The sequence below is a fragment of the Chionomys nivalis genome, chromosome 14 (genome assembly GCF_950005125.1).
Source record: "Chionomys nivalis chromosome 14, mChiNiv1.1, whole genome shotgun sequence".
NCBI lineage: Eukaryota > Metazoa > Chordata > Mammalia > Rodentia > Cricetidae > Chionomys > Chionomys nivalis.
In genome coordinates, this window is record NC_080099.1 from 46,181,955 (window position 1) to 46,194,679 (window position 12,725).

Here is a 12,725-nt window from a genome sequence, read left to right on the forward strand (position 1 = left end):
CAGAATCCTGCTGATTCCTGTACTTTGTCATTCAATCATCCACAGCTAGTTGATATCTCCTCGTGTGTTTGCATACCAATCACAGTCCACCTGACTCTCCAGTACTGGGGCAACCTGCCCGCACACGCACAATAGTTCCTACAGCTAGAAAAATAACAAGGCTGGTCCCTCCTTCCATGGAGAGCTCCATGCAATAGTCAGAGCCTTTGCATACTGGCCTCTGAGGCTGGGGTCCTGAGGAACGGCTTATGAACGTGGGGGTGGCAGTGTCCCAGCTGGAGCAAAGGAAGGAGCCTCTACACATGGCAACTCACCAACCACAGGATCCCAGGCTTCCTTCTCCCATGATGAGGGTTGAGCATCTGCGAAACTCCACATCACCCCGGAGTAGTGAGGACAGGGATCTAAGGGAGCCACAGAGAAGATGAAGAACTAAGAGCAGGGTGGCCATGGGACCTCACACCTGCACTAGAACAGCTTGCCCTTCTTGACCTATCAGCTCACTCTATCTGATTTTCCCAGACATGAGAGCCACACGTGGAGCCTGGAACGTTCGGAGAGCCTGACCTCGGATTCCCAGTCAGGCATCATGCTGTCGTCAGTGGGCACCAGCAAGTGCAACAGCCCAGCCTGTGTGGAGGCGCGAGCGCGGAGGGCAGCGGCCTACAGCCAGGAGGAGCGGCGCAGGGCTGCCGTGCCACCCTACCACGACTCCATAGACTCCCTGCGTGACTCTCCGCACAGTGAGAGGTCAGTTTCTACTACCCCTTGACTACCCCACCTTGGCTAGAAAGTTGCCACTCCCAGCCCAAAGCTGACCCTTAAGGGTGCCTCAGAGGCATCGCCAAGAGCCTCAAACAAGGTCCCAGAAAGGTTAGGGGGTCTCCTGGGATTAGAACTATATCTAGCTCAGTGAATCCTGGTTGGAGTGACCACATAGTTTATCCTATCAGGGAACGTTAACAACCACGCTGAAGCATCAAGGACAAACAGGGTTGTTCCATACACCCAGGACCCAAGGTTGTCTAGTTCCCAGTATCCCACCTCAGCAGAAACAGAAAGATGCCAAGACCAAGGAAATTAGAAGCTAGGAAAAGCAGTTATTTTCAAGGGTACTCACAGAGGGCAAGGACATAAGCCAAGGGTGATCTCGGACTGTCAGCATCAGCACCAAGATCCCGGTGCCCAAAGGCATGGCTGGGATCCTGAGAAGCCCATGAACTAAGGACCAGGACATTTCTCTTTCCCTGAGGCTGGCAAGGGTGTTCAGTGGCAAATAAGCTTGCCCACCAAGCCTGGCAGTCTAAGTTTAATTCCTAGAGTCCACAAGGTGGAAGGAGAGTACCAACTCCCACAAGTTGTCCTCTGACCTCCAGACACACTCTGTGGCACACGTTTTCACACACACACACACACACACACACACACACACAAAGGAAATTCCCTTCTTCCCTGACTCCACACCAGGAGTTCTGGGAACGAGGCCCACCCTAATGGGCTTTGCAGTGGCTGTCAGGCAAGCTAGGTCTGTGAGAGGAAAGCAGAGGAGGGTACACCATGGCAGGGGAGGCTCAGGATGGAGCGCAATTCTACCTCTTCCTTACTCAAATGACTCTATGCCAGGCCTGGGCTAGTGAAGCATCCCCAGAGATGACCTACTTGCTCTTATTCCAAGCGAGGGACAAACCACAACTCCTGAGCAGTTTTTACATGTGCTAAGCACAGACACCACCCCAAGGCAAAGAAACCCGCTCCAACTACTGATTCCAAGAAGCACCCAGATTCTTCTCTCCAAGCCCAGCCCTCCGCCTCAAAATTTGTTCCTTCCGTGTAGATAGGAGGGAACAACACCTGCTATACATGGGACTGGTAAAGGACCCTGCCTCATTCACACCTGTCTCTGTTGTCTTCAGTGGTAACCCTGGCCCTAGGTGGGTGGGAAGACCCTCAGCAGGGAGATGGGAAAGTTTTTCAGATGTGGTGTATCGTTGCAGCTGTTCTAAGGGAAGCAGGGTGGGTGAGAGAAGTCACGGAGCTCAGCAGGCAGGCTGGGGACACACATACACCAAGGGCCCTTGGCTTCTGCTTGCTTGGGAGGTAGTGCTAAATAGGAAGGGCATCCTTAGCAGAGCTGAGGTTGGATTTGTTCCGTTGGCTTGGTTTTGACTGGAAAGGGGGGGAGGGATTGTTTTGTTTTGTTTGCTCTGGGAACTTTCTAGAGTAAAGAGACCCCGAGGTGGTGGCATGACTGGAGAGTGTGCCTCAGGAGAGGAGTGGGTAGCACCCAGCAGTTAAATAGTTCTGTGTGTGGGAAAGGGAAGTGAGCAGGCCACTGATTCCTGATCCCGTAAGAGAGTAGGAAGGACACTAAGCCAGTTCCAGAGCGCAGTCAGGAGCACGGAATGCAGTCTGGAAGGAAGGCATGGCCAGGAGTGATTCCTGTAATGGAGTATGGATAATGGTGGAGGCTGAAGGCTCACAAGGTGGATTGTGAAGAGCAAAACCCAACGTTCCAGGCTCCACGGGTGGCTCTCACCTCTGGGAAAACTGGACAGGAGTGAGGTGATAGGCCAGGAAGGGCAAGCTGTCCTAGTGCAGGTGTGTGGTCCCGTAGCCACCCTGGAGATCTATTAGCAAAAGCAAACTTTTCAAGGAAGTAAGGGGAATAGAGACCCGTCTTATCTTGGTATTATCTGCTCTGGCTTGAGGAGCCCACCCAGTGTCATTTCCCTGTAGCAGCTTTTGGGATTTCTCTCTCTCAAGCCCTGCCTTGGGCTAAGCCATTCGTGCTAGGGCAGTTGAGCTCAAACCCAAGGAGCCTCTGAATGATGGTTCCTCAAAGTAGCCTTACTAGTTTCTGCCTAAACCGCATTCAAATCCCAGGGATAGGTACCCAGGATTCACACTAGGAGGTATTAGCAAAAACAGGCCGCCAAGGACCTGGGAGTCATTGGCTCCAAGAAGAGACACCTAGTGGTGTCTTGGTAAAATGGGGAGGAGGGAGTCAGTTGATTCAGAAAGAACAGATCGGGCCACATCTTGGTCATTACGTCCTTGACACTTAAATGTCTGAGTCTCTTTTTCCTGTGTGTAGTATGGCCCTCACCTGCAGAGTCTCCAGAACAGATGAGACCACATATAAAACGCCCCAAGGTGAGCGTGCCCCGGAGAATGAGCATCCCCACAGCAAATGACCACTTACGGATGCTTAGTGAAGGGCAGACACAGGGCTAGGTAGGGTACTACCCGAGTACATTTCTGAAATCGCCCAGACTCACTCCGGAGTAAACACTATAGTTATCTATGCAGGCTGAGAGGGGTCACGGAAACTGAACGAGGTCAGAGCCACAGCCTTCACTCTTAGGACTGGGTCCTTTCTGGCCCTACAACCAGATTACCCGACCCACGCTTCTGTCTCTCCCGCAGGTACGTGTCGGCCCTGACCACGCCCGCGCGCCTCTCGCCCGTGGACTTCCACTACTCGTTGGCCACGCAGGTGCCGACCTTCGAGATCACGTCGCCCAACTCTGCGCATGCCGTGTCGCTGCCGCCCGCCGCGCCCATCAGCTACCGCCTGGCGGAGCAGCAGCCGCTCCTGCGGCACCCGGCGCCGCCGGGCCCTGGGCCAGGGTCCGGCGCGGACATGCAGCGCAGCTACGACAGCTACTACTACCCCGCGGCGGGGCCCGGACCGCGGCGCAGCGCCTGCGCGCTGGGCGGCAGTTTGGGCAGCCTGCCCGCCAGCCCCTTCCGCATCCCGGAGGACGACGAGTACGAGACCACGCAGGAGTGCGCGCCCCCGCCGCCGCCGCGGCCGCGCACGCGCGGCGCGTCCCGCAGGACGTCAGCGGGGCCGCGGCGCTGGCGGCGCTCGCGCCTCAACGGGCTGGCGGCGCAGCGCGCACGCGCGGCGCGGGACTCGCTGTCGTTGAGCAGCGGCTCGGGCTGCGGCTCGGTGTCGGCCTCGGACGACGAGGCGGACGACGCGGACGGGGCGCTGGCGGCCGAGAGCACGCCTTTCCTCGGCCTGCGGGCGGCGCACGACGCGCTGCGCTCGGACTCGCCGCCGCTGTGTCCGGCGGCCGACAGCAGGACTTACTACTCCCTGGACAGCCACAGCACGCGCGCCAGCAGCAGACACAGCCGTGGGCCGCCCACGAGGGCCAAGCAGGACTCGGGGCCCCTCTAGGCGCCCCCCGCCTCGCCCGCCCCACGTCTCCAAGGACAGCGGAGACCCTGACTGGAGAGGGAATAGGAGCGAACAAAGAAATAAAAATATTTTTATTTTCTATAAAAAGGAAAAAAGTATAACAAAATGTTTTATTTTCATTTTAGCAAAAAATTGTCTTATAATACTAGCTAACGGCAAAGACGTTTTTATAGGGAAACTATTTATATGTAACATCCTGATTTACAGCTTCGGAAAAAAAAAAGAAACAACAAAAAAAAGGAGAGATGGGCCAATTTTTTGACTCTTTAATAGAAACCTATATTGTGGTGCCTTTTGCTGTATGCTAATCTGGGGCTCCTGGAGAGTCGTCTGGGGTGCAGGGTGGGGATGGGCGCTTGTAGGATCCCAAACTGGTGAGGGTGAGAAAAGGCAGGGAAAGAAGAGACCGAGGTTCTACTGGCCCTGAGGGTAGTGGACAGTGAGGAAGAAAATGGAGACAAGGCAGAATTTGATCTTCCCCTGTTCAGATCTGGAATCTCCGGCAGAGGGGGCAGGGATCCTTGCCTAGAGCTGGAATTGAGGTCGGGTTACTTCCAGGGGGAGACATAGCCCCCCAACTACAGCAACTAGAATGGGGAGGGGTCCTCCCCGCTCCTCACGGCTGCTAAGGGAACGAGGACAGAGAAGGCGGTCTCCCCACCAGCCCCCGGCCTAGGGAGGGGCAGCACTACCAGGGGCCCAACCTTCATAGCTCCTCCTCCTGCGGCCTCCAGGGTACTCTGTCCTCTGCAGCACCTTCGTTTACAGGTCGTCTTTTCTATTTTACGCCTGCATGTCCTTTGCATTTCAGATTCTTTAGATTGAATGCATGGTCACGCTGGGACCCAGAAGAGCCACTCCGACAGTGTATTCGATTCCCCTTTTAGCAATAAAGTAACACCATATCCTTCTCACAGCCCAGCTCCCAACCCACCTATGACTTCATCCTCCAATCCTGCCCTCCCCTGCCCTCACAACTGGATCCAATGCTAATTTGTCAAAAAAGGCAATTGTCTAAAAAGGAAACAAACAAACAAAATTCCAAACAGGAACAGATGGGAACCCTGACATGTCCAAACACCTGACTGTTGACACTTGAACATTTTTATATTATAAATAAAATCAGAAATAACACCTGTTTGACTGTGTGTACCTGGCCCAGCTGAGGAGGGAAGACAGAAGGAGGATCTGGGCCCTGTGGGTACTGGAATAGAGATTGGAGAGGGCCAGGGCAGTCCCTGAGTGGAAGTGACCCTCTCTCTAGTCCCGCTGGCCCCAGTTCCAAGGACCTGTTCCAAGTCTTCCTTCCAAATCATTTATAAGGTGTCGCCCCTGGGTGCTGGGGAATCCAGCCAAGGGACTGACGCAAATTGCTCTGCTTTAAACTCAGCCTCAGAACTCTGGCCCAGTCCCTGCCCTGGAGCTAGGAGGCTGGACTGAGGCAACAATTTCCCACCCAGGTGGGTGAGAAGGGAAGGGTTGTGGGGTTGGCACTGGGGCAGCGGAGACAAAGATGACCCTTGGGGCCTCAGGCACGTCACAGGCAGAGTCTGGACATGTAAGACAGCATAATGGATACCCTCATTGCCAGAAGGACCACAGCAGCTGCACTTCTAAGCCCACAGGGTATTGCTCTTTCCCCAATTTTATACCCCCTCAGAGCCAGGGCCTGTCTAAACCTGCAGCTCTGATGAAGGTCTGATCTCAGGCATGGAGGAGGCAGATGGAGTCCGGGTGAAGAGTCTTTTCTCATCAGCCACCTAGAATACCAGAAACCAAGATTCCAGCCTCCTGGACCTGAAGCCTCCTCTCCAAAGAGCTGGGGTGAATGTGTACATATTTACGTATGCTTATGCGCGTCCTTGAATGTCACACTAACGGAGGAGTGGGACAGAGAGGCACAGAGCAGCAACAAGGACCGAATCTGAGGGCCAGTTTTGGCCCTCACTAGCTGTGTGCCTTCTCCAGCCCACAATTTGCTTAGTGAGAAGTGAGGAAGGCACTGTATACCTCAGCGAGCTGCTGTGGAGGTCACGTGCAGATGGGCCCAGCACTGCTCCTGAAAGACTGTCTAGAGAATGGCCACCTTGGTGGTGGTGGGGACAGAATCCTGAGCCTTGCAACCTTGAATCACAAAGTGGCAAAAACTCGATGAGGAGATGACTAAGAAAAGTCTAAACTTAAAAATTCATCATTATATTTGTTGGTGGGTGCTGAAGGGGGCACTTTTTCAAAGGAAAAAAATAGGGGGAAATTACTGGGCTGAATGTTAAACCTGTAGATCATGGACATCTTCCAGGCCCCAGCCAGTGACTGCGTTAGACCCCTCTGCTATCTGTTTGCTGTTGCCTTGAGAGCTTTCTTAGGGCGGTAATCCTTACGTGCGACCTCTGATCTCTATGGAACCCCAGGTTAACAGCTATGACCTCTTAATGAGTCCACTGATCAGATCTTATTGCGATCCAGGTTAGAGCCCTCACTTAGGCTCTGTGAGGGCTCTCAGTCGTTGCCTTCTCGGTTTTCATTCAGAAACCACTGCTGTGACTCAAATGAACTCTCCTATCTGTATACAACTCCGGTTGACTTAGTGAACTTGTACCTGACCCCATTTTGTTCCTTTATCATCTGCCCTGTATTCTAAGGTATCTGCCAGAGTCCAAGGATAGAACCTAACCTAGCTCCTCGGTTCTCTCCTCATTACATCAGCCACCTACTCCCTGGACGTGTCTGGTTGGGACTCAGGAGCACGCTTGACCAGAGAGACCCTCTTGCCCACCCTGACTCTCAGGTTTCAGCCTTGGGGAAAACTTGAGTGTGTGGCCTTTCAGGAAGCATTGCAATCACTTCAAGCAACTTCCCTTCCACTACCCTCTCCCCTGGAACACTCAGGACATTCAGGCAGCTTTGTAGGTCAAAATTCTCTTCCCTGCTCCCCAAATTATTTTCTTTTTAGTATCACATTTAGTGTCTTTCCCAGCCTCTCTCAGAGTCCCCAATGGCAATGATAACCACTTCTCCCTAAGACCCCCCATATTTGTGAGACCCTTGGAGACAGGGAGTGGACCTCCTTCACTACCATCCCAGCACCCAGCAACAATCTATGCCACATGGTTACCCCTCACTGAAGAGGTTGAAGGCTGTCTGTCAAGAGTCAGCAACCAGGAGTTCCTGAGCCCTGGGCAAATAACCAGGACCTCTAGATGGGGAAAACCGCTTACTGCATTTTGTCAGGCCCTGGGTTTGACTAGTTCTCCTGGGCATGTTAGGAGCCACGGTTAGGGAAGAGGAACATGATGGTCTATTAGAATGCAGGAAAAATGTTAGAACTTTGATTTAGATTTATTTTCATCTCATCTTTTTTTAAATTTCTATTTTTGTGTATGTTTTATAATGTACATAATATTTTAGTACAGTAGTACATGTATATAATTTACAAATAAAGAATTATACAATTAAGGAAGTAAGAAATGTCTTTACTGGTGGGAGGCACGACTAGTGCTTGGGGAACCGCACGCGCGCGCGTGTCTGTGGCTAGTGAGCTTGCACCTCCGCTGTCATCCCCCACCCCCATGACATAGAGGGTGGGACCCTGGCCTGAAAATCAAAGAACCTTCAAGCTGCTGCACAAAGAACTGAGACCTCTTTACTGCCCCTAAATCGCCTTTCTGATCCCATTCAAATGAGCGTTTACTTCCCCTGAGCAAAACAAAGGGGCCAGATGGTTTGGTTATAATACACACTTCAGCTAATCCAATTTAAACAATTTGGATTTAAACCCCCTATGCCTCTCCACATACTTACAGCCCCCCACATCCAATGGGAGTGGACCTTCAGAAGCTTAGTCACAAGGCTTGTGTCACCAAAGAGGTCAAATTGTTGGCCAAACAATAGGAAAGGCTGGCTCACAGTAGCTGCGTCAAGAGGGCCGTCCCCCAACTCACTTGTTGGTCTAAGTGAAGGCTGTCAACCCGTGACGGACATGCGTCTCTATTCTCAGCTATGTCCTTAGCTAGGCTTTTCTCATTCACTAAAAAAATGACAAGATCATCAGTAATTAAGAACTTGCCACTCCACCTTCTCCCCAAGACCATGAATTAAGAGCTTCCTTCACCTCACTCTATTACTCGAGACCTCGGTGGCCTTCACAAGAGGACCCAAGCAAACAGAGACATGCTCCTGAGCCATCACCCCACAAGGACACCCTTGGGACAGGGGAGGTGGCACGCGTATCCTGTTTAGTCCGAAAGCATCAACTGGAAAAGTTCCCGAGAGTCACAAGTCAGCTGGAAGAGAAAAAGGTCTTCATCTTCCCATCCAGAGCGTCAGGGCAGCAGAGGGCCCCATAGCAGGCTGCCTTGCTCGCTGGCCCAGCTCTGAGACGAGCTTGTTCCTTCGTCTGGGTTCATCCTCTAATTGGTAGTAGTTCTCAAACCTTCCTTAAATGAGTTCTTTACATACATACATACATATATATATTATATATGTTTGTGTCCATATAAAAAAGAGGCAGGAGAGGCCTCAGAGTGGATAGAAGGAGAGGTGGACACACAAGTGGAATCAGTTTGGCACTGAGTGGACATTAGGCCTCAGGTTATTGCAATGTGAGGCAGGAGAACTGTACCGGTTGCAAAGGTTGCTGGGAAAAGGAAAGAAGGCGTTGCTGGTGGTCTGTAGACCTGCTGCTGGTCAACTGAGAGGAAAGAGGAGAGAGGGTAGGTATCCAAGCTGAGACCCCGAGTTCAGACTCATCCTCACAAACACAAGATGAAGGAGCGGCTTGATAAGAAGGGGCCTGGGGAAGGAATAGTGACTGACTTCTCCAGATGGCAGCCCTGGAGTGAGCCTGACCTGCAAAGCAAGGCCCCATGACTTGAGGGCAGCCAGGGCTAGGAGAGGAGCTAGGCCGGAGATGGCCTAGGATACAGAAGATCAGCGCCATGAAATGGCATCTCCTTGACCACAAGGCTCTCCATACCCCTCTAGTTGCCAGTTTTAACTGCCTGACGCTTGGTCCAAGCAGCCTCCAACTGGAATTGTGCTCCCTGACCCCCTCTGGGGACATTTGCCGGTCTCCAGGGCCTGCACAGCCATACCAGCTAAGAATCAGATGTAGAGGCATCCTTTGTGGCTTTGATGCCAGTCACAGGCCCGTGCCCCAGGCTGAGGGCGGGGCTTGAGTGTGTCTTCCGGAGAGCTGGGTCATCCCCTTCTAGAGTAGCCAGACGGGCCTCGATCCGTTCCAGGTCATCTGAACCCACTTTGATTTTCACGGACAGGAGGTGGATGTAGGTCTCATAACGGCTTTTCTGGGAAAAGGGCAGACAAAAGCCAAGAGCAAAGTCAAAAGAGAGGCAACAAAATGGAGATGGGGGAGCCATCTTGGAAAACTAGCAGCATAGCACTACGCTCTTCGGCACACAGGGAGCTCTTGCAATCCATGAAAGAGAAATGGACTATCCAATAAAAAACAGGCAGAATACACACACTATGTATTCCTGGCTGTCCTGTAACTTACTCTGCAAACCAGAATGACCTTGAGCTTTCTGAGATCCTCCTGCCTCAACTTCCTGAGTACTGGGATTATTGTCAGGCCCCCATCATGCCCAGCTTCTCACTTACACCTTGAAAATCCAAATAATATCAATAATTTCTTAGATATAACATGAAAGATGTGGGCAATAAAGGCAAAAATGGACAAATGGGACCGCATTGATATTTAAAACGTCTGTGCTTTGAAGGATAAGGAAATTATATTTAATGAGCACAAAACTTCCATTTGGGGAGACAGAGAAGTCTGGAGATGGGTACAATGTGAAGAAATGCTATTGAGCTACACACTGAAAAGCAATCAAGATGATGCAATTTATTATGTGTTGCCCCAATTAAAACTTTAAAAATTTGGGAGCTGAAGGGATGGCTCGGCAGTTAAGAGAGCTTGCCGCTCATGCAGAGGACCCAAGTTCAGATCCCAGCATCCATACTAGCAAATCATAACAACCTGCAACTCCAGCATCAGGGGCTCTGATCCCCTCCCTTGGCCTTCACAGGCATCAACAAACAAGTGTGCAGAATGCACACGGACACACATAAATAAAAAGAAATATTTTTTAATTAAGAAATATTTTTAATTAATAATGTAAAATCAAATGAAAATGATAATGAGACAATGATTGTTAAACTTGTGAGATCAAGGAAGATTAAAACATCTCCAAATGCCCAGTGTTGGGAAGGATGTGAAGAAATGGATGCGTTCATAAACACTTAAAATAGATGTAAGTTGCTGTTAACATTTAGGAGGGGGAGTCAGTGGTATCTGAGCACCTTGACTCTGAGCTCCAGGCCTTCCTCACCATCAGGAAAAGGGGAGCCTTTGCCCCCAGTTCTACCTACCAGGCCTCATGCCCTCTCCGCACACTTTAAGCCAAGTAAAAGAGGACTCAAATGCCAGAGCTGCAGCCGTCACTGGTTAGGACCCTGGGCCCTGCTCTTCCTGCGTGTACCACCTCAGGCCAGCGCTCTGGCTTCTCTGAGCATCAGTTCACCTTTCTGTCAAATGGGTATAGTTATAGAAGCCCTTTCACAGGATTGACATTAGGGTCCATGCAAAGAAGGGAGGAGAGCCAGGCCTCGCCCGAGAAAGCCCACTACAGTGGCTGTCATCTCTGTTTTCATATTGCAGAGTAGATGTTAGGGGCTCCTAGAGAAACCCAGGCATAGGCAAAACTGATCAACATTTGACAGCCAGACTGTGCGAGTCTGGCCATGGGACACTGTGGCTTACACCTAATGGAACCCCACAGTGGGGAGTCTCAAACCAGAGTCCCTAGCATGTGGATGGCAGTAAGTGGAGGGTGGGAGCAGGCCTCCTCCTCTGGCCCCAGCTTTGACCTTTGCCATCCACCACCCAAGACCTACCTCAAACGTGAGATAGTGTTCCTTCAGCCGGTATTCCTCCGCCTCCTTGGACTTGAGGCCCCTCTCCACTGGGTGACACCTATGTTCCGCCAACTCTGCAGTCACCTGCCTCAACTTATTCTCATGAGACCGCAGCTGCTCCTCCTGCAAAGACAAGCCCAGGTCAGTGAGATCTGGCATGTCCAGGGGTGGGCCAACCTCCTCACACCTGAAGCAGTTTCAGCACAGGGAAACTGGTGCTGACCAGAGTCTTCAAATTGCTCCTCCTCAGGGCCATCAGCCCTCCTCAGTGCTTAGGAGGAGATAAGAGAGCTTGAGGCTTAGAAGGAGATTAAAGAGCTTGAGGTCTGCACATGAGTGTCCACACCGCCACCAGAGCCCCGTGCATAGAATTCCACACGTGCATCCATGCATGCAGGGCCAAGGGTCAGCCTGGCCCCAGTTATCCCTACCTCTCTCCAGTACATGCATCGTCTCACAATCACCTTCGGGTGTGCATGACAGCTGCAGATCCGGACCACATCTAAAGGTAGACTGAGACATTGTTGTCAACAGCCCAGTGCACACACCCCACTCACTACAGTGAGGAGGCCCCTTAGAGCAATCTGCACACACGGATATGTGGACACACCTGTGGTGCAGGCATCCAGGGGTGTATGTGTGCATATGTGTGTTCATGTGATGTGTGTGTGTGTGGTGTATGTATGTGATGTGTCTGTGTTCACTGTGCTCCCCAAACACAGGAGCTCCCCACAGACACAGAATGCCCTGGAGCTCTGTGGAGAGACAAAGGCCCTGATAGGAAAGGGGCCAGTGGCTGAAGAAGCTTGCCAACCCTCTGTTCTCAAGTTCTGTTCCGTCCTTTATCCTTTCCTGTCCAAAATACCCTGAGAATCTGTCATATTAGTGAGATGGGGTTTTCATAGCAACATAACTAAAGTATTTAAAGATTAAAAACAAAAAGAATGTTGTCCTGGCTACTTCTATGTCAGTTTGACACAAGCTAGAGTTATCTAAAAGGAGGGAAACACAATTGAGAAAATGCCTCAGTAGATCGGGCTGTAAGTTATTTTCTTAATTAGTGATTGATGTGGGAGGGCCCAGCCCATCATGGATGGTGCCATGTCTGGGCTGGTGGTCCTGGGTTCTATAAGAAAGCAGGTTGAAGCTAAGCGGTGGTGGCACACGCCTTTAATCCCAGCATTCAGGGAAAGAGAGGCAGGCAGACCTCTGTGAGTTCGAGGCCAGCCTGGTCTACAGAGAGAGTTCCAGGATAGCCAGAGATACACAGAGAAACCCTGTCTCAAGAAAAAGAAAAGAAGAGAGAGAGAGAGAGAGAGAGAGAGAGAGAGAGAGAGAGAGAGAGAGAGAGAGGAAGCAGGCTAAGCAGGCCAGGAGAAGCAGGTCACTAAGCAGCACCCCTCCATGACCTCTGTCAGCTGCCGCCTGCAGGTTGCTGCCGTCACAGCTTCTGATGGACAGACAGTTCCACTGTAATATGGGACTGTGAGTGAGATAAACCCTTTCCTCCCCGAGTTGCTTTTGGTCATGGGCTTCATCACAGCAATAGTAACCCTGACTAAGACAAATGTCAACACCG

The 12,725-nt window shown here is 51.5% G+C and overlaps 2 protein-coding genes across 4 annotated transcripts in view; one reads left to right on the forward strand and one right to left on the reverse strand.

Moving 5' to 3' along the window:
- Positions 1-5,244, forward strand: part of Nrg2 (neuregulin 2) — a 183,569-nt gene extending 178,325 nt beyond the window's left edge. For both annotated transcript variants that reach the window (XM_057789105.1, XM_057789104.1), the window contains 2 exons: positions 523-750; positions 3,427-5,244. In XM_057789105.1, the coding sequence (XP_057645088.1) occupies positions 523-750; positions 3,427-4,189 (991 nt within the window). In that variant the 3' untranslated portion in view covers positions 4,190-5,244. The remainder of the gene's footprint in view (positions 1-522; positions 751-3,426) is intronic.
- A 4,057-nt stretch (positions 5,245-9,301) lies between these two features.
- Psd2 (pleckstrin and Sec7 domain containing 2) overlaps positions 9,302-12,725 on the reverse strand; it is a 49,123-nt gene continuing 45,699 nt past the window's right edge. For both annotated transcript variants that reach the window (XM_057789107.1, XM_057789106.1), the window contains exons 14-15: positions 11,126-11,269; positions 9,302-9,516 (exon numbers count right to left, since the gene is read on the reverse strand). In XM_057789107.1, the coding sequence (XP_057645090.1) occupies positions 9,307-9,516; positions 11,126-11,269 (354 nt within the window). In that variant the 3' untranslated portion in view covers positions 9,302-9,306. The remainder of the gene's footprint in view (positions 9,517-11,125; positions 11,270-12,725) is intronic.